This window comes from Hylobates moloch, unplaced genomic scaffold, assembly GCF_009828535.3.
Source record: "Hylobates moloch isolate HMO894 unplaced genomic scaffold, HMol_V3 SCAFFOLD_15, whole genome shotgun sequence".
In the NCBI taxonomy this organism is placed as follows: domain Eukaryota; kingdom Metazoa; phylum Chordata; class Mammalia; order Primates; family Hylobatidae; genus Hylobates; species Hylobates moloch.
The window spans coordinates 40,220,286-40,242,771 of NW_026652290.1; the positions used below are offsets into that span (position 1 = coordinate 40,220,286).

Here is a 22,486-nt window from a genome sequence, read left to right on the forward strand (position 1 = left end):
GGTTCTCATACCCTGACTCTTGCTAGAACAACACTGCTGGAAACTGGATACTAAGTCCTGTCCCCACACTCTTTTTAGAGACCTTGTAACTAGCTGGTCATACTTTTCAATGACACTGGCCAAAGAACAGTGAGGAAACTGGAAGTCATACAAATGATATGAATAGCAACCAGGAAGACATGGAACATTTCATTACTGGGTCAAACTAGATTAATGCATTGCTTTATTTAGGTTTCTCTGTGAAACAGAAAACCACCCAACCTGTAACTCAGGGCTTTCATGACCCCAGGTTCCACTCTCTTTGTGTAGGGGGTCTTCGACTTCCTCCACCACAAACCTCATCTGCTTCTGATACAGACGTACTGATACATGGCAAAAGTCAAACTAGACCCCAATCAAATGATCATCTTAATCAGATTGGAAGAGAAAATTTCAGGAAGATCTAGGTTTATGCTTATAGCTGCAAAACTCTAAATATGTATGGCAGGTCCTAGCATTTAGCCTAGTGCATATGGAGCTGTAAATACATATTTGTCAAAGTAAAAAAAAATGTAAAAGCATTCCATTACTAAGTATTTCTCACTGACCGCATACAGGATCTTACCATAATAGAATAGAAACTTGTTTTTGGAAGCTACAGAAACATCCACACCCAGTGAGCAGCCTCCGCCTCCTTCAAAGTGATCCTCCAAATGCTACAACAGGATTCAAACTCCATCATTCATCAGCCTACTTGTCTAACTTCTCAAAAACTTCCTTCAGAACCAGTTAGTGCATGAGACACTAACCATATCTTTAGTAAATAAACAATTCCTGACTTTATACATTTCCTGTTTTATAATCCTGCATCTTTGTTTAAAAAGCTAAACTGGCTGGGCACGGTGGCTCATGCCTGTAATCCTAGCACTTTGGGAGTCTGAGGTGGGCGGATCGCGAGGTCAGGAGATCGAGACCATACTGGCTCACACGGTGAAACCCCGACTCTACTAAAAGTACAAAAAAAATTAGCTGGGCATGGTGGCGGGCGCCTGTAGTCCCAGCAACTCAGGAGGCTGAGGCAGGAGAATGCCGTGAACCTGGGAGGCGGAGCTTGCAGTGAGCCGAGATTGCGCCACTGCACTCCAGCCGGGGCAACTGAGGAAGACTCTGTCTCAGAAAAAAAAAAAAAAAAAAAAAAAAAAAAAAAGCTAAACTGAAATTGCATGCTCACAACTCTCATTTGCTGATTTTGCTTTGAATGACTAAGCTGTTATCCCAAATCAAATCTACCATTCAAAATATTTCTATGACTAAAGTTATGCCAATGAATATCCATAAGCCATTCCAGAACTCCAAGAGCAGCCTGGGATGCAACTTTGTTGGAATAAGCTTATAGGTTCCCACGTGGACAACCCTGATTGGGCATCAAACTCATACAATACTTGGTGCCTGATCAAGATCCACCCCAATAGTTTACTGTCATATTTCATGAGACCCAGAAGAATGTTTAAGCAGCTTACTATCTGAGCAACAGATCATGGTAGCATAAGTTTTGCTGATATATATTTCCATTTCTCTGTAACAAAATGTAAGAAAAATCTTTTTTTTTTTTTTTTTTTTTTTTTAAGATGGAGTCTCGCTCTGTCACCCAGGCTGGAGTGAAGTGGCACAATCTCGGCTCACTGCAAGCTCTGCCTCCCGGGTTCACGCCATCCTCCTGCCTCAGCCTTCTGAGTATCTGGGACTACAGGTGCCCACCACCACGCCCGGCTAATTTTTTGTATTTTTAGTAGAGATGTGGTTTCACCATGTTAGCCAGGATGGTCTCGATCTCCTAACCTTGTGATTCACCCGCCTCGGCCTCCCAAAGTGCTGGGATTACAGGCGTGAGCCACCGTGCCCAGCCGAAAAATCTATTTTTAATTGTTCTTAAAAGAATAAGAAAATCTAGTGTTTCATATAACTTATTCAACTTTAATATCTTGGCTGAGAAGGCATGCATTCAATGAAATGTCATCATCGAGCACTTTTAACAAAGAAGTACTTACGCCATGATGCCCGAGAGGTGAAACATTTCGGCTGTGATGTAGGACAAATAACTGTACAGGAAAACAAAGAGTGGCTCGATCACTCGGATATTATGGGTGAATCGAGTAGTAAATGCTGCTATAAAGCCCAGGAAGATGCCAATCAGCACCCCACCGATTCCCACAACAAAGAAGTTGGCGATTCCTGCAAACACATCAATGGTCTCAATGGTTTTCATCTGGCAAAACGACTTGAACAAGTTGTACAGGACCTGCAGGAAAAAGAAAACACCTTGTCAAAACCCTTTGCCATTTCCCCATTATCACTCTGGGTACAAACACATCTATGTGGCCTTCTAATAAGGACATTTCTTCTGTGTACCCAAGTAGGAAAGTGACAATCATTGTGTATTCGTTTGTCTCATATTTTAATACTGTAGCTTTAAACTAACCAAAAAGCCTTTCAATAAAAGTGAGTTGTCAGGGAATTTATTTCTAAAAGTAAGGGAGAGGCAATTTCAAAGTTACTGCATAACTTATTCCAAAAACATTATTTTTTCCAGATATCATCTGAAAGATTATTTTAAAATATTTGTTTGCTATCCAGCACACCCAGCTCATGTTACCATTGCTTGGTAAGCAATACAACAGCAAGAAAGCTTATCAGTGCTGCTGTGAACACATTTACCTTATAAGGTCCTGTTGTGGAGCCACATGACAGAAGGGACCCACGCATCAGGACAGGTACCCAAGATGAGTCAGTCATCCTCCCGGTCACCAGTTCCTCACTCCACACTCCACCTCCTCTCCCTGCCCACACATACATATCTGGTGTAACTGAGACACACCCAAAGGAATTTTCTTCAAGCAAAGGGGCAGCAAACGCACATGTGTTTGTGTGTGTGTGTGTGCATCTGCTGAAACTTCATACATATTTTGTATATGAAACACTAGGTTTTCTTATTCTTTAAGAACAATTAAAAATAGATTTATCTTACATTTTGTTACAAAGAAATGGGAATGTACATGAGCAAAACTTCATGCTGTAATGAGACTGCTCTGTTGTTGTTTTTTTTTTTTTTTTTTTTTTTTTGAGTCTCACTCTGTCACTCAGGCTGGAGTGCAGTGGTGTGATCTTGATCTCAGCTTACCGCAACCTCTGCCTCCCGGGTTCTCCTGCCCCAGCTTCCCAAGTAGCTGAGATTACAGGCAGGCGCCACCACACCCGGCTAATTTTTGTATTTTTAGTAGAGATGCGGTCTCATCATGTTGGCCAGGCTGGTCTTGAACTCCTGACCTCAAGAGATCCACCCACCTCGGCCTCCCAAAGTGCTAGGATTACAGGCATGAGCCACCACGCCCAGCCTGTTGTTTAGTTCTTTACAGAGTCTTGGTTTAATGAAGCCTTCAAGAATGTCAGGCACTTCATGTCTGGTGGACAATATGCTTTCAACTTGTGTCTGGGGCCACTCAGCGAACTGAAATGGAAAGTCATGGCTGCAGCCCCACCACTTTCTTTTCACAAAATAAGCAAGTCAAATACCAGCCAAGCAGGTGGCCTGCTTCTTTTTCACTGTGATATTTACAACTCTGGGAGCACCTGGAGTCTCCAGGAAAACCGACTGATAAGGATGTTAGGGAGAAAGGCTATGCTACACCCTCATTTGGGTTCTGAGAAACTCAAAACTGATCCCATTTGTTCAAGGTCAAATGACACAAAATGTCAGAGGCACTATTAGCATCCAAGTCTCCTGACCTCCTGATTAAGTTGTTCAAGGTTCAATCATGGGAGAGTGAAGTCATATTGCCTGGTAAGCAGTGTGCGGCCTGGCAAATGCCATCTCACTTTTTCTACTTCACTTTATGGTCATAGCCTACCACCATATGGGTTTAATATGTTATTCTTTCCTCCTTTCTACTTGATTATAAGCTTCTTGTGATCAATCAACACCTTATTACAATTTACATCTTCCAAGTTGCCTAGCAGATGACAATAAATGTCTGTTGACTTTGAAAAATAGTGGATTATTCCCTAGGAAACAGTGAACTTTTCCTTTTCCCTAATTGTTGGTGTAACACTCGAGATCATTTGCCATCCTACCACCAAGAAATGACTTCAGGGAAGAACAAAAGAGACTCATTCTCCTGAAAACTTAAATATTTTAAAGGCATCATTGTTTGCCAGACAGAGAAGAAAATGGCTCCATGTAGTACCCACTTCCACTTTGAACCTGCTGTCAGCATCGGTTTTCATCAGCATCAACACTCCACAGTTACTTCCTGAGACAGGATCACAGATGTTCTATATATACCCCTTGCCTCCAAACAGCCAAAGGCAAAAGGGACGGTCACCAGTGTCCCAGAGGAGAGGCGAGTTTCCCGGTCATCTGCTGCTGCATGGACAGCCTCTCTCCAGGGCCACTGAGGCACCACAGTTCTGTCTCCCGCCTCCAGCCTGCATCTGGGAGGGTCATCTGTTCTTTGCTCTAATCCCACTGCAGCCACTACAAGACCTACTTCCTTCAAAGTCTGCCACTCCATTTTCACATCAGGAAGGCCTCATAGTCTCAAAACACCTGGTACACTTTTTTTTAAAACTGTTTTCTAACACACATCAGATTGCAAAGGATTTCATCACTGTTCCATAAAACACACCACGTTTATTCACTCCTGCTCCTGGTTTTCTTTCCTTGTCCTTTCTCTTGCCGGCAAACCACCCCAAACCTAGAGAACCTTTACCTATCTTCCGAGACACAGCTGAAACTGCTGTTGCCCCCAGGAGCCCTCCTGGTCCCCTCCAGCCTTTGCAAATACCCGGCCCTCTGACCTCCTGCACCACAGGCGATCTCCCAGAACATTCAGCATCTTGTACTGTTGGTGCTGAGTTTTGAGTGAGTGCCTCATGTCCCCAACAAAACTAGAAATTCCTTTAGCACAGAGCTAAGTTTCCTTTTCCTTTTCCTCCCTCTCATCTCTACACCCTAGTCCATCCAGTGCACTGAAGAGTTCTCTGAGGGAAGCCCAGGTACTCCTTCCACAGATTAACGGGCATCTGCAGCTGGGTCACACATTCCTAATCCTTACAAAACTATTTTCCTGGCAACTTAATGGATCAAATCTATCAAAGGTGCAGCCTGTCTTAAATCCCCCCGTAGACTCTGCAGAGTTAAGATGGGTCACAGGCACTGTACTCTCAGCACATTGGGCCAAAGCTCCATTTTGATCCTTCTCCTGCCTGAGATGCCACGGCAGTGTCAGAGCTAATATCTCAGGTAGAAGCGTTACCTTAACAACCAGAAAGCTTTCCACAACCTCCCACCTGTTTTACAGTGAACCTGATACCTAGTTAGTGATCAGCACGAGATAAAATTCTTCTGGTTACAACTGGCCGAAACCACATACTTAGTTCATTCCAGTTAAATCTTTTAATTGTATTATAAGGGAATCTATGCCTAAAAGTGTTTTAGAATTTTAATTTATATAGGTATATGTGTTAGGTGTATATATTATGTATGTGGGCTACAAATGACTCTAGTGAGTCAGTGCAAAGTTGATCTCTCCTTGACACTTGTATTCTTAGATTAAAATGTCAGTGATACCTACGTACTAAATTCTATCATGGGCTAATTTGACAGCTTTGAAATCTTTCAAATAATCAAAGCTATACTGCTTAATGATATTTTTAAATTGCAAACATATATATATTAACATTAGGAGTTATGAACTTTGAACTTTGATTTTAAAACACACTAATTCTGTAAAGTCATGTAAAGCAAGGGTGCAAATTATACAAATACTGTTGTCTATCAGAATGGCTCTGTTTCAGAAAAAAAAAGTTCAGGTAATTTATTCCTTATGAAACATACAGGATAATCATTTTGCATATGAAATTTTAGAACTATTCTGCTGTTTCCAAAATCAAAATTAAGATCCAAGTGGTCACTGCTTACCCTCCATCTTCCTAAAGTTACTTTCCACTCCACAGCACACAATGACTGGGCTTCTGGGGTCCATTACTGGCTTCTTTCTACAGAGCCAGCTCTCCTTAACCAAGCCTGGTTATGAGCAGATAGAGGAAACTCTTGAAGTCTTCTTCGAAAATTTATTAGACTATTCAGCAGCCGCATTAACATGTTGTAGAAATAACCTGAACAATCTTTGCCTAATAGGGAAATTTTGGAAAGTTTTCATACAACATTTATTCTAAGGGAAAACACAACAATCCTATTTAAAAATCACACCTTTATTTTTTTCAATTGTCATGTCTCTAGTTACTTCTAATCTACTACAGCCCTGTACAATAGCATGAAGTGTTTGATCTGCATTTCTCTTGCTTTGAGACATTTTCATGCTAAGTTTTCTTCGCTTCAGCTTTTCGAGCTCAATGTTGAATTTATCATAATTTGGGAAAGGAGTTAATGGCACTAACCTACCATGTTACCCATCTTCGAGATTATATACTGTGGCAATGAATTTTCTCCAATTAACCCCTATTCTTCTATCTGCAACTCCTAGTGACTCATCGGTTTTGCCGTAGGCATCATGGTCTGTATTTTTAATACCTTTCCAAAGTCCATGAGTTCCTTAAACTAACCCCTATTCTTCTATCTGCAATTCCTAGTGACTCATAGTTTTTGCCGTATGCATCATGGCCCATATTTTTAATATCTTTCCAAAGTCCGTTGAGTTCCTTAAACCTCTCCTAGGGATAAGCCTGAATGAATGAATCAAAGAATCTTCCACAAAACATCTCCACCTCTAATCTTTGAAGTTACCTGACTAGGAGATAAAATTAGAATTTTTGACACCATTGTTCTAATTATTCTTAACACACGCTCAATTCAGTACAGTACTCAGACAATTCAGTAAGAGAAACATCTAGTAGTTTATTCTTTGGCAAACCTGTGGGCATGCCCTCATATCTTGTGGATCTGGCTTTGAGGGTCCATGGACTCTCAGCCAGGGCAAGTAAGTCACCAAAGGAGGCTCTTAGATATGAAACCACGACAGTGGTTCTGACTGACAGGCTCTGGCCATTCCTTGGTAAGAGCTTCCACCTCACAGCACCAGCCAGGGCCTTTCCCTGTCTGTGCCCTCCTTCTGAGTGGAGTGACAAACTCTCACTTTGGCTACCTGCCTTCCCTGGGTCAGCCCTCCCTTTCTTTCCATAAAACCACAGTTGTGCCTCCGTGCCTCCTGAGAGGAAGCACAGGGTGTGTGTCTGGATGGCCTGCTACCTTTGCATACTCTAAACAGTGACTTAGCCAGACCCTATCCTGAGATCTGATTCGGGACAAACTCAAAGAATGGACCACTGAAGCTGGAAACTATCATTCTCAGCAAACTATCGCAAGGACAAAAAACCAAACACCGCATGTTCTCACTCATAGGTGGGAATTGAACAATGAGAACACATGGACACAGGAAGGGGAACATCACACACCGGGGCCACTGAGATGTCTGAATAAAAATTTGATCAGAGGTGGGAAAGTAGTGTGGAGGCCTGGTGTGTTATTCTGAAACTAATTTGACTCTACTGAGCTGCCCTAGAAGGACTGTAACAGGCGCTCTTATTTCTTTGTAAAGTTCCCTTTGCACTAAATAGACTTACTCCAGGAATTCCCATTCAAATGTCCGCAGTCTCCCTCAACAGGGTAAAATTTACATATCGAGCATAAGTCAGAATGGAAAACTTCATGCCTTCTGCCTCTGGAAATTAGAATGAGTTATAAAATGTCTCTACTATTATGGCAGTTTCCCAGTTAAAATTTAATATCGGTGAGTTAATGACTACTCAGTTCATGAATAATGGAATATATGAAGTGGATTTTGTTACTTAAGTGAGGTAACTTAGCTGTCTTAAAATATCTATACTACAAATTGTGATCGATAAATTATCTTCTATATAATAATGTTAATATGAAGTTAATGGATGTCCTTAGAGATGATATTTTATTCATTCTGAGGATTTGCTTTTGCAGTAGAATATAGGCTAACAGAGAATAAATCAGTTTCTATGTAGACTTTTATTTTATTATTATTATTATTGAGGTGGAGCCTCACTCTGTTGCTCAGGCTGGAACGCAGTGGCGTGATCTTGGCTCACTGCAACCTCCCCCTCACTGGCCCAAGCCATCCTCTCACTTCAGCCTCCCAAGTAGCTGGGATAACAGGCGCTCATCACCATGCCCAGCTAATTTTTTTTTTTTTTTTTTGTATTTTTAGTAGAGACAGGGTTTCACCATGCTGGCCAGGCTTGTCTCGAACTCCTGACCTTCAAGTGATCCACCTGCCTCAGCCTCCCAAAGTGCTGGGATTATAGGCATGAGCCTCTGCACCCGGCCTACTATGTAGACTTTTAAATGAGTCAGGAATGGCATTTTAATGATAAGAGCAAATGGAGAGGGAATTAAAAATTAAGTCCTTTAAACACAATCTTTTTCTGCCTCACTTTTCTTATCTGAATAATGGAAGGAATACCTGTTTCATAATTTGTCATAGAGACCTGAGCACAAAGTAAGCATTCACAAGTTAGTGGCTATCATTACTGTCACCTTTACTACTACCGAGCTGTGGCTAACAGAAAATAGCATCATTAGTGCTCCCTAACTGATTTATCAATCGAGCATCACTTGAGTGTCTTTAACTGGTGGACACAGAGCTCTTTGGATGTGTGTGGGTAAAAGGAGAGGCTTTCTCATCCCTTCTCTCAACCCTTGCCTGTGTTCAGAAGGCAGGGTAGAAGTAAATTCTGCTAACCTTAAGATCATAACAGCCCCTGACTCCAATTATATGTAATCTAAGAGAGAATTACAAATAATTTGTGTCTTCTGAATAAATACTCATTTATGAGAAGGTGATGAGGGCCAGAAATGTGCTGGTTGAATAGTAACAGAAAGTGAGCAGTAAGCGTGTGACAAAAACTTTCCGTAAAATCATTAACATAACTCAAGCATCCCCAGATAGAGAATGGCACTTAGCAGGTATTATCATTTCACCTGTGTTGTATACATTGGATACTGACAGTATTACTTCTCACAAAGAACTCTGGGATCTGAAGTCTTTTAAGTTATGATCGAAGACCATCATTTTTGAAAATGCCAAAATGATAAATCAGTTGCAAAGGCCAAAATCATATGTTCCTCTGGCATGAACAGGGCCTTGTCAGCACAGACTAGCTACATATTTTGCGGGGCCCCGTGCAAAATGAAAATGAGGAGACAGTTTTATGATAATAAATAAATTATAAATAATGAATTTAAAAGTATTAAGAATTATAAGACAGTGACGTCAGAGCATTAAACCAAGTGAAGGGCCCAGGGCAACTGCTCATGAAACCACCCTGTGTGCAGTGTCTCGCCCCTGCCAGTTGAGGTGCAGAGAGCCACTGCAGGTGACTGGGCAGCCCCCACCTGTTGGAGTCATGCAGCATGAATGTGACTCACCACTGTTACTGCATCATTCAGCAGGGACTCTCCAAAGACCAGGATGTAGAGCTGCTCATTGACGTGAATGTTCTCAAAGACAGCAAGCACAGCCACAGGATCCACAGCTGAGATTAAACTACCAAAGAGCAGGTTCTGGAGCAAAGTGATGTCACTGAGGCCGAATGCTTCTATCTGGCAGATACCAAACAAAGACACACCAATGCCAATGGAATTCCAAAGTGTCCCCACCACAGCATACCAGAAAATGGTGCCAATGTTCTCAAAGAATGGGCGAGTGGGCATGAAATAGCCGGCATCCAGCACGATGGGTGGGAGGAGGTACAAGAAAAACACATCAGTCCTCATTGCTGGGGGAGACTTCTCATCAACACCAAAAATAATCCCGCCTAGTAGAAGTCCAACCATTATAAGAAGGCAGCTCTCAGGCACTATTGTGGGCAACTTGTGATACAGATGGAAGCCTGGTAAGGAAAAAATAAAAACACAAAACTTGGGTTATGGAGGAATTTTGGAGACAGGAAATTGGTTCCCTTTGATAGAACCAGTGGGTCCTATTTCACCATCTCCCAAGTCAGTATCACTGTCTTTACAATGGCTTCCCAGATTACAATGCAAACCAGAGGTTTCCCTTAAAACTATTCATGAAGCACATGTAGACAAAAAATTAATGTTACATTAAAATTGGAGTGCTATAGGTACACATTATCTACATTGTACAGATTTTATTTTTTCTAAACCCCCATTGAGATTTTCTTCAATACTGGAACTGTGGAAATGGAATAACGCAATTTTATTACTTTATTTTTTTTTTGAGATGGAGTCTTGCTCTGTCACCCGGGCTGGAGTGCAGTGGTGCAATCTCGGCTCACTGCAACCTCTGCCTCCCGGGTTCAAGCAATTATCCTTGCCTCAGCCTCCTGAGTAGCTGGGATTATAGGCACGCACCACCATGCCTCGCTAATTTTTGTATTTTTAATAGAGATGGGGTTTTGCCATGTTGGCCAGGCTGGTCTGGAACTTCTGACCTCAGGTGATCTGCCCACCTCGGGATCTCAAAGTTCTGGGATTACAGGCATGAGTAACTGCGCCCGGTGCAATTTTATATTTGAAACAATTCAGTGATTTCTAAAACATTTTCAGATGTAACATCTCATTTCATCCTCATAAAAACCCTAATGTGTAGGCAAGGCAGTTATTTTCATGCTTTGTAAAAATTTAAGCAGGAATTGAAGCTGAAAGAGATCCAGGGTCTTATTACCAAGGTGGTTGGGTCACAGCCCATTTTTAGATTACTACTCTCATCTGTGGCATTCAGAAACCTTGGCAATTTATTTATTTTTAATATCTGATTCTTGCATTTGGAACACTGAATAGTTTTAATATTTGAGACATTTGCTCCTTCAGAGACAACCCAATCAATTCGTCAGGATGCCTCAAGTGAGAGATATAAACGTGCCATGATCTCTAATCTCAAATAGTTCCCAATCAAGCTCCCAAAATGTATTTATGACTTACTCTAATACAAGGCAAAGTGTGGTCAAGCCCCAGCCAAGTGCTATGGAAACAGAGGAAGAGGAAGTCTGCTTAGGAAGACCCAGAGTAGGGCAATATCCAGGCAGGGCTTAAAAGACAGGCATTAAACAGAGCCATAAAGGGGCTTCTCTAGTAAATTGAAAAATGGTGGGAAATATCCACCTCTTAATTCATGGTAGAGCCCATTGTGGCTTTAAAACAGAGAACATGTTAGGAGGAGGCCTGCAGGGAAAGAGGAGAGAGATGTGGGTTGGGCCAGCACATGGAGGCAACGTGGAAAGTGACTTAACACATGAAGGTCACTGGACAGAGCTTAAGTTTGGAGAGCACTTATTTGCAAGACAACAGCAGTCATCCTTCAGGCATTCAATACATTTTAGAACTAAAGCAGAATATGAGAATGCTACACTTTGGCAGTCCCCCCTCTAAAACTCAGGTGTTGCCAACGTGATAGCCTTAAGAGGTGGATGGAGCCTTTAAGGGGTGATTAGGCCATGAGGGGTCCTTCCTCACTGGTGGGATGAAGGCGCTTACAACAGAGGCTTCTCACAGCATTGCTGGTTGGTTTGCTCTTCTGCTCTCACATGCCCTCTGCCTTCTGCCATGTGAGGCTGAAACAAGAAGGCACTCACCAGACACCAAATGCCAGTGCCCTGAGCTTAGACTACCCAGCCTCTGGAACTGTGAAAACATAAATGTTCTTTATAAATTACCCAATTGTGATCTTCTGTTACAAAGCAACAGGAACAGAGTAGGACAGAAATTTGTCTGAATTATAGAAAGATAATACAGTCATGCACCACATTCAATGTTTCAGTGAACAATTGACCACATATGTGATGGTGGTTCCATAAAATTATCATGGAGCTGAAAAATTCCTGTTGCCTAGTGACACCTTTATGACCCTGACCCTGTGTAGACTTAGGCTGATGTGTATGTTTATGTCTTGTTTTTAACAAAAAAGTTTAAATATCAACAAACTATTTTTTAATTTACAAAGCTTATAGAATAAGGGTATAGGCCAGGCATGGTGACTCACACCTGTAATCCCAGCATTTTGGGAGGCCGAGGCAGGTGGATCATCTGAGGTCAGGAGTTTGAGACCAGCTTGGCTAACATGGTGAAACCCCATCTCTAGTAAAAATACAAAAATTAGCCAGGTGTGGTGGCAGGTGCCTGTAATCCCACCTACTTGGGAGGCTGAGGCAGGAGAATCGATTGAATCCAGGAGACGGAAGTCGAACTCAAAAAAAAAAAAAAATAGAATAAGGGTATAAAGAAAGAAAACATTTTTGTGTTGCTGTACTGTACAATGTGTTTGTGTTTCAAGCTAAGTGTTATTACAAAAAAAGCCATTTTTAAATAAATTTAGCATAGACTAATGTACAGTGTTTATGAAGTCTACAGTAGTGTACAGTAATGTCTAGGCCTTCACATTCACTCACCACTCACTCCCTGACTCACCCAGAGCAATCTCCAGTCCTGCAAACTCCATTTATGGTAAGTGCCTTATACAGGTGTACCACTTTTAATCCTTTATACTACATTTTTATGATGCCTTTTCTATGTCTAGATATGTTTAAATACATAAATAATTGTTGTGTTATAAATACCTACAGTATTCAGTACAGTAACATGCTGCACAGGTTTGTAGACTAGGAGCAATAGGCTGGTAGACAACATCATATAGCCTAGGCGTGTGGTAAGCTGTACCACCTAGGTTTGTGTAAGCACACCCTATGATGTTCACACAATGACAAAATCGCCTAAAGATGCATTTCGCAGAATGTATCCCCTTGGCTAAGTGATAAGTGACCATTAAAGTGATAGAATAAGTCCTTAGATACTTACAGTCACAGAAGTTTTAGTAAGTAAATCCTTAAGAGCTTACAAACAGGACTAAAACCATAGCACTAAACATTTTGTGAGTCAAAGCAATATAACTGTAAAAATTTGAAAAGGTTTAAAGAACTGTTAAGTAATAAAGTGATCTTCTGTATGTTGAACATTCAAATCTAGCTTTATTTTAATATTTATACTACAGAAGGCTCCAATAATTTGTGGAGACTAAATGCACTCAATGGGTGCAGCTGCTCTTTGCCTATGACTTCTGGCAAGCCCGCTGACCTCACTGATAAATGAGGAAATAAAAAAGTTCCCTGAAAACCATGCCTCTGTTCCCCCAAGCTGACTCCTGCTTCTATGTGCACCTGCTACTGTGTGATAAGAGTCAGCCAATAGCAGCATCTCCAGTCCCCTAATATCCAAATGCAATCACTTCCTTTCCTTAACGCGGTAGCAATCTGGAGGTTTCTGCCATGGGCCTGCAGCGTGCCATCAGAGGACTGCCCCCTTACTTGAAACCCAGCCCTCCCGCTCTCTGCCTATGATTGTGGAAAGGTTCCTAACAGGCCCAGGCCCCACCTACTCATCTGTGAAACAGACACAAATGCACCTGCTGGGTAAAGAACTGTACCTATAACCAGGCAGTCAACTGCACGGTACTTACCACTGTGCCTCTAACATCACAGATGCCTCCAAATTTTAGTTGCCTTCCCCTCCTATATTTAAGAAGGCAAGAGAAAACAGTTTTAAAGAAATGCACAGAAGCCACAGGATCCATGGAGACAAACAGGAAAATGGATGAGGACTAGTTTTGGAGGCTCCTATTTCCTCTTTCACTGACCCAGCAGCCTCAGAGACCCATGCTTTCACATGGGGTGCTGCTCTTCTTGCTGTATCAAAAGGATGTTCTCATTCCTAAGGTTGGAGAATGGAATGCCGGGGAAAAGAGAGAAAGGAAGGAACAGAAACTGCTGAAAAGCATCACAGAGGCCAACGCGCCTGCCATGCTCAGGCAATGAGACTGATCCTGACCAGAAACTCGGGCAAGCAGAAACAACCAAGAAGCAGCAAATAAAACATGGCAAAATAAATGCAGGATGCAGTTAGAATGAAGACTGACCAGAACAGCCGGCCAAAGGAGGCATGAAGGAAGCGAGGCAGAGGAAAATCCAGGGGTAACAAAATCAGAAAGAAACAGCAACAAACCCGGGGACACTTGTTGAAAAAAATAAGACAGTTTCATGTTTTCAAATCTGCACTCCTTTCTTTTACAAGTACTCGGGTCATTCAGAATTGACCTGAATGACCCTTTCTTAAAGTAGGACAGCAGTTACTGAGTCTGCCAAATTGTTTCACTGGCAAGAAGAGATTAAATGAAGGGCGGTCACACAAGATCTTAGTTCAGTGCTTTTTGGTGAACATAAGCAGAGAAACTGTGTTGTGTAGCATGCTCTCTGATGGCATAAAAGATTTTCTGGGCAGGTGTCTGTGCTTTTATGAACTACCGAAGTAAAACTCATCAGCTGAGTAATTAGTGACAACAAACAAAAGAAGGCTTCTTAAATTTCATTGTTTGCAGAATAAAATAAATCAAAAATTACAAATGTACATGCATTTATGGCTTTTCGTGCCCCAAGTATTCCTTAAAGAAGAACTGAACTCGAATAGAGAAAATTTGCTTTCTTCGAATCATTATCTGATATTATCAAGAATACCTGGTATTATCAAGAAATATATCAGTTATTGGGAAAAAATGTATCAGTCATTGACAAATGTATCAGTTATTGGGAAAAAAAAAAGCAAAGGAATTTTTGGATAACTTTTACAAGGCTGTCCACAAGCTAGTGCAAGTACAACCTACTGTGTAGTCCAATGGTTGGCCAAGACTTTTCTGTAAAGGACCAGGTAGTAATATTTTCAGCTTGTTGGCACAGAAGATAAGACAACTTCACAAATCATTATAACACAAGATGGAAAGTGATAAATGCTATTAAAAAGGAGATGAGAAGTGGGGATGTGCGGGCTCATTCAGAAGGAGAGACTCCATAAGACTTCACGGAGGAGGTGGCATTAAGATTGGTGGATGTGGATTTTCCTATTCCAAGGAGAAGGAAGCCAAGCACAGGTTTGAGGAAAGGCTGGGCGCCATGGGAAAGAGGTGCATGACTGGCCTGGTTACGAGGTGCTTGGGCTGCACGGGAGCAGAGGGGAGGGCTGAGCCAACAGAAAAAAGCCATATCTCTGAAGAGCTGCCTGTGTTCTCTGAGCATGTGGGAGTTAGTGAAGAAACCTCAGAACCGCCCTGTCTTCTGCCCATGGAGTGACAGGGAGAAGTCCCGCCCAAGAAACAAAAGAACCAGAGATTGGATTTGGAAAAAAGCAGATCAAGGCTGCCCAATAAGTTAAACCAAACAGATGTGATTAACCACTACTGAAAATAAGTATGTTTTCTTTAGTCAACATTTTCTTTTAAAATGTTGACTAAAACATTTAGGAACAGCCCAACTTTCAAATGGGCCCATGCTTGATCCCTTAGAGTCTGGAAGAAGCCAGCCAGAACAAGGAGAGGCGAATGACAGAATGTGACTATTTAGCAATAAAAAAGAACTCCTACATATAACAACAACCACAAAAACCCATATCTTTTGCAGATAGCACATAATATTATTAGAAAATTCAAGCAAAGCTTTATACATCAAGAACACTGAGGCATTATATATGATTGAGAAAAAGAGGAAGCCATAAAAATTATCAACCTCATTCAATCATTTTTGTCATTCGTTATGCATTTATTGAGACCTCAGGTGCTGGGGTGTAGCAATGTGTTAACCTCTGCTACACCTCTGCACTGGAGGTCTGCACTGCAAAACTTCTGCACTGGATAGCTGCAGGCTAGTCTGGGAAACAGCAAATAAGTCAGTCAGCCAATAAAGACACAGCAGCACGCAGTGATGAGCACTGCAGACAAAAGCAGAGAGCAGTGAGAGAATCCTTTTGACTGATGAGAGAATCCTCTTGATGGATATTTTGTATCAATGTGCTTAGGGAAGCCTCATTGGTAAGTGACACCTGAACAAAGCCCTGAATGAAGTGAAGCCCTGAATAGTGAAAGAACTTTCCAGAGCAGGGAAGAAAAGAATAAGGGGACAAGTCCTGAGTTGGGAGCACCTTGAGCAAAGAGGCTACTCTGGCTGGAGCTCGGAGAATGAAGCAGAACAAGGTAAGAAATGAGGACAGAGGGACAGAAAAATGCTAGAGCCTGCAGAGCCTGTGGCCCTGGGACAGACGTTGGTTATTTCCTGAGAGGCTTTTGAGCAAAGGAATGTCACGACCAGGTCCCCACTGTTGAAAAACACTGCTGCCTTTGAAAACCAGAAGCAGGCAGGCCAGTGAGGAGTCTTTTTCAGCAATCCAGGAGAGGGCTGAGAGTGGCTTCCAACCATTAAAGTGGTGGTGAGTATGACAGGAGGGGGATGGGGGGTGTATTGTAACAGGTGCTCCAACAGAGTGTTCTGCTGGCCTGGTTGAAGGATGTGAGACAGACGATCAGGGATGAATCCAGAGTTTGGGGTTCAAACAAATGGGTAGAATGGGGTTATTTACTGAGATGGAAAGCAATAGGAAGGCAGAAAATTTTAGAAGAGAACCTCAAGATGGTAAACGCCAATCAGAAATCCTTTAAAAATACCACAGAGCTTAACAAATTGATAGCATGATTTAGCTAGAAGAAATGGCAGACAATTTCTAGGGAGCACTAGAGAAGAGCCATCACTTCTCAGAGTATGATGCCACACTCCCCCACACCACTGCTAAACACACCACCATATGTTCTTATTAACCCCATAATGGATGTCAGGGATGAAACAGTAAATCCACACAATGATGTACAGAGGTACATGAATGTCGTATAAAGTAAGGAGTTGTACAACAATAAGGAAGGAAAGCATAATTTAACCAGTGTTATAGGAACAGGCAGATATAAATAGCAAACACATACCTACAGGTTTCTTTTTACTTCCACAACTGCGGAAAATTCCATGAAGGTCAAAGAGTTTAACATTAAACAAAAATAATCTACAAAAACAGCAAATAATTCTTTTGTATTATTTTTTATTTTACTTTAATTTCCGAGATACATGTGCAGAAGGTGCAGGTTTGTTACATAGGTATATATGCGTCATGATGGTTTGCTGCACCCATCAACCCATCATCTAGGATTTAAGCCCTACTTAGGTATTTGTCTTAATGCTCTCCTTCCTCTTGACCCCCACCCCCCTAACAGGCCCCAGTGTGTAATGTTCCCCTCCTTGTGTCCATGTGTTCTCACTGTTCAACACCCACTTATGAACAATAACATGCAGTGTTTGGTTTTCTGTTCCTATGTTAGTTTGCTGAGAATGATGGTTTCCAGCTTCATCCACGTCCCTGCAAAGGACATGAACTCATTCTTTTTTATGGCTGCATAGTATTCCATGGTGTATATGTGCCACATTTTCTTTATCCAATCTATCATTGATGGACATTTAGGTTGGTTAGGAGTCTTTGCTATTGTGAATAGGTGAATAGAGCTGCATGCAAGAAACACACGTGTGCATGTGTCTTTATAGTACAATGATTTATAATCCTTTGGGTATATACCCAGTAATGGGATTGCTGAGTCAAACAGTAATTCTGGTTCTAGATCCTTGAGGAATCACCACACTGTCTTCCACAATGGTTGAACTAATTTATACTCCCACTGACAGTGTAAAAGCTTTCCTATTTCTCCACATCCTCTCCAGCATCTTTTGTTTCCTAACTTTTTAATGATCACCATTCTAACTGGTGTGAGATGGTATCTCGTGGTTTTGATTTGCATTTCTCTAATGACCAGTGATGATGAGCTTTTTTTCATGTTTGTTGGCCGCATAAATGTCTTCTTTTGAGAAGCATCTGTTCTTATTCTTTGCCCACTTTTTGATGGGGTTGTTTGTTTTTTCTTGTAAATTTGTTTAAGTTCCTTATAGATTCTGGATAATAGACCTTTATCAGATAGATTGCAAAAATTTTCTCCCATTCTGTAGGTTGCTTGTTCACTCTGATGATAGTTTCTTTTGCTGTGTGGAAGCTCTTTAGTTTAATTAGATTCCATTTGTCAATTTTGACTTTTGTTGCAATTGCTTTTGGTGTTTTAGTCATGAAGTTTTTGCCCATGCCTGTGTCCTGAATGGCATTGCCCAGGTTTTCTTCTAGAGTTTTTATGGTTTTAGGTTTTACACTTAAGCCTTCAATCCATCTTGAGTTCATTTTTGTATAAGGGGTAAGAAAGGGGTCCAGTTTCAGTTTTCTGCATATGGCTAGCCAGTTTTCCCAGCACCATTTATTAAATGGGGAATCCTTTCCCCATTACTTGTTTTTGCCAGGGTTGTTGAAGATCAGATGGTTGTGGATGTGTAGTGTTATTTTGGAGGCCTCTGTTCTGTTCCATTGGTTTATATACCTGTTTTGGTATCAGTACCATGCTGTTTTGGTTACTGTAGCCTTGTAGTATAGTTTGAAGTCAGGTAGTGTAATGCCTCTGGCTTTGTTCTTTTTGCTTAGGATTGTCTTGGCTATACAGCTCTTTTTTTGTTTCCATATGAAATTTAAAGTAGTTTTTTCCAGTTCTCTGAAGAAAGTCAATGGTAGCTTGATGGGGAGAGCATTGAATCTATAAATTACTTTGGGCAGTATAGACATTTTCATGATATTGATTCTTCCTATACATGAGCATGGAATGTTTTTCCATTTATTTGTGTCTTCTCTTATTTCCTTGAGCAGTGGTTTGTAGTTCTCTTGAAGAGGTCCTTCATGTCCTTTGTAAGTTGTACTCCTATTTTATTTTCTTTGTAGCAATTGTGAATGGGAGTTCACTCATGATTTGGCTCTCTGCCTATTATTGGTGTATAGGAATGCTTGTGATTTTTGGACATTAATTTTGTATCCTGAGACTTGGCTGAAGTTGCTTATTAGGAGTTTTTGGGCTGAGAGGATGGGATTTTCAAAATATACAATCATGTCAGCTGCAAACAGAGACAATTTGAGTTCCTCTTTTCCTACTTGAATACCCTTTATTTCTTTCTCTTGCCTGATTGCCCTGGCGAGAACTTCCAATTCTATGTTGAATGGGAGTGGTGAGAGAGGGCATCCTTGTCTTGTGCCAGTTTTCAAAGGGAATGCTTCTAGCTTTTGACCATTCAGTATGATATTGGCTATGGGTTTGTCATAAATAGCTCTTATTATTTTGAAATATGTTCCATCAATAACTAGTATATTGAGTGTTTTTAGTGTGAAGGCATGTTGAATTTTATTGAAGGCCTTTTCTGCATCTAGTTAGATAATCATGTGGTTTTTGTCATTGGTTCTGTTTATATGATGGATTATGTTTATTGATTTGCATATGTTGAACCAGCCTTGCATCCCAGGGATGCAGCCAACTTGACTGTGGTGGATAAGCTTTTTGATGTGCTGCTGGATTTGGTTTACAAGTATTTTATTGAGGATTTCTGCATCCATGTTCATCAGGGATATTGACCTGAAAATTTCTTTTTTTGTTGTGTCTCTGCCAGGTTTTGGTATCAGAGTGATGCTGGCCTCATAAAATGAGTTACGGAGGAGTCCCTCTTTTTCTATTGTTTGGAATAGTTTCAGAAGGAATGGTACCACCTCCTCTTTGTACCTCTGATAGAGTTCGGCTGTGAATCCAACTGGTCCTGGGCTTTTTTTGTTGGTAGGCTATTAATTACTGCCTCAGTTTCAGAACTTGTTTTTGGTCTGCTTAGGGGTTTGACTTCTTCCTGGTTTAGTCTTGGGAGAGTGTATGTGAACAGGAATTTATCCATTTCTTCTAGTTTTTCTAGTTTATTTGCATAGAGGTGTTTATAGTATTCTCTGATGGTATTTTGTATTTCTGTGGGATCAGTGGTGATATTCCCTTTATTATTTTTTATTGTGTCTATTTGATTCTTCTCTTTTCTTTTTTATTAGTCTGGCTAGCAGCCTATCTATTTTGTTAATCTTTTCAAAAAACCTGTTCCTGGATTCACTGATTTTTTTTGAAGGGTGTTTGGTGTCCCTATCTCCTTCAGTTCTGCTCTGATATTAGTTATTTCTTGTCTTCTGCTGGCTTTTGAATTTATTTGCTCTTGCTTCTCTAGTTATTTTAATTGTGATGTTACATGCCGATTTTAGATATTTATCACTTTCTGATGTGGGCATTTAGTGCTATAAATTTCCCTCTTAACACTGCTTTAGCTGTGTCCCAGAGATTCTGGTATCTTGTGTCTTTATTCTCATTGGTTTCAAAGAACTTATTTATTTCTGCCTTAGTTTATTTACCCAGTAGTCATTCAGGAGCAAGTTGTTCAGTTTTTTACCCAGTAGTCATTTGGGAGCAAGTTGTTCAGTTTCCATGTAGTTCTGTGGTTTTGAGTGAGTTTCTTAATCTTGTGTTATAATTTGATTGCAGTGTGGTCTGAGAGATGGATTGTTATGATTTCCATTCTTTTGCATTTGCTGAGGAGTGTTCTACTTCCAATTATGTGGTCAATTTTAGAATAAGTGCCATGTGGTGCTGAGAAGAATGTGCATTCTATTGATTTGGGGTGGAGAGTTCTATAAATATCTATTAGGTCTGCTTGGTCCAGAGCTGAGTTCAAGTCCTGACTATCCTTGTTAATTTTCTGTCTTGTTGATCTGTCTAATATTGACAATAGAGTATTAAAGTTTTCTACTATTATTGTATGGGAGTCTAAGTCTCTTTGTAGGTCTCTAAGAACTTGCTTTATGAGACTGGGTACTCCTGTATTGGATGTGTGTGTATGTATATATATATATATATAAAATAATTAGCTCTTCTTGTTGCATTGATCCCTTTACCATTATACCATTATGTAATGCTCTTCTTTGTCTTTTTTGATCTTTGTTGGTTTAAAGTCTGTTTTACCAGAGACTAGGATTGCAACCCCTGCTTCTTTTTTTGCTTTCCATTTGCTTTGTAAATATTCCTCCATCCCTTTATTTTGAGCCTATGTGTGTCTTTGCACATGAGATGGGTCTCCTGAATACAGCACACTGATGGGTCTTGGCTCTTTATCCAGTTTTCCAGTCTGTGTCTTTTAATTGGGGCATTTAGCCCATTTACATTTAAGTTTACAGTTGTTATGTGTGAATTTGATCCTATCATCATGATGCTAGTTGTTTATTTTGCACATTAGTTGATGCAGTTTTTTTACAGCATCATTGATGTTTTTATTTTGGTATGTTTTTGCAGTGGCTGGTACTGGTTTTCCCTTTCTATATTTAGTGCTTCCTTCAGGAGCTCTTGTAAGGCAGGCCTGGTGGTGACAAAATCTCTCAGCATTTGCTTCTCTATAAAGGATTTTATTTCTCCTTCACTTATGAAGCTTAGTTTGGCTGGATATGAAATTCTGAGTTGGAAAATTCTTTTCTTTAAGAATGTTAAATATTGGTCCCCACTCTCTTCTGGCTTGTAGAGTTTTTGCAGGGAGATCTGCTGTTAGTTTGATGGTAACCTGACCTTTCTCTCTGGCTGCTCTTAACATTTTTTCTTTCATTTCAACCTTGGTGAATCTGATGATTATGTGTCCTGTGGTTGCTCTTCTTGAGGAGTATCTTTGTGGTGTTCTCTGTATTTCCTGAATTTGAATGCTGGCCTGTCTTGCTAGGTTGGGGAAGTTCTCCTGAATAATATCCTGAACGGTGTTTTCCATCTTGGTTCCATTCTCCCTGTCACTTTCAGGCACACCAATCAATCATAGGTTTGGTCTTTTCACATAGTCCCATATTTCTTGGAGGCTTTGTTCACTCCTTTTCATTCCTTTTTCTCTAATCTTGTCTTTAGGCTTTATTTTATTAAGTTGATCTTCAATCTCTGATATCCTTTCTTCTGCTTGATTGATTCAGCTATTGATACTTGTGTATACTTCATGAAGTTCTCATGCTGTGATTTTCAGCTCCATCAGGTCATTTATGTTCTTCTCTAAACTAGTTATTCTAGTTAGCAGTTCCTATAACCTTTTATCAAGGTTCTTAGCTTCCTTGCATTGGGTTAGAACATGCTCCTTTAGCTCAGAGGAGTTTGTTACTACTCACCTTCTGAAGCCTACTTCTGTCAGTTTGTCAAACTCATCCTCCATCCAGTTTTGTGCCCTTGCTGGAGAGGAGTTGTTATCATTTGAAGGAGAAGAGACATTCTGGTTTTTGGAATTTTCAGCACTTTTGCACTGTTTTTTTGTCACCTTCGTGGATTTATCTACCTTTGATCTTTGATGCCAATAGCCTTTGGATGGGGTTTTTCTGTGGGCATCCTTTTTGTTGATGTTGACGTTATTGTTTTCTGTTTGTTAGTTTTCCTTCTAACAGTCAGGTCCCTCTGCTGCAGGTCTGCTGGAGTTTGCTGGAGGTCCACTCCAGACCCTGTTTGCCTGGGCATTACCAGCAGAGGCTGCAGAACAGCAAAGATTGGTGCCTGCTCCTTCCTCTGGAAGCTTTGCCCCAGAAAGGCATCCACCCAATGTCAGCCAGAGCTCCCCTGTATGAGGTGTCTGTTTACCCCTGCTGAGAGATGTCTCCCAGTCAGGAGCCATGGGGGTCAGGGACTCACTTGAGGAGGCA

The 22,486-nt window shown here is 40.9% G+C and overlaps 1 protein-coding gene across 1 annotated transcript in view; it reads right to left on the minus strand.

Moving 5' to 3' along the window:
• SLC9A2 (solute carrier family 9 member A2) overlaps positions 1-22,486 on the minus strand; it is a 97,543-nt gene that overhangs the window by 49,943 nt on the left and 25,114 nt on the right. The window contains exons 2-3 of the mRNA XM_032177924.2: positions 9,452-9,915; positions 2,028-2,278 (exon numbers count right to left, since the gene is read on the minus strand). Of these exons, the coding sequence (XP_032033815.1) occupies positions 2,028-2,278; positions 9,452-9,915 (715 nt within the window). The remainder of the gene's footprint in view (positions 1-2,027; positions 2,279-9,451; positions 9,916-22,486) is intronic.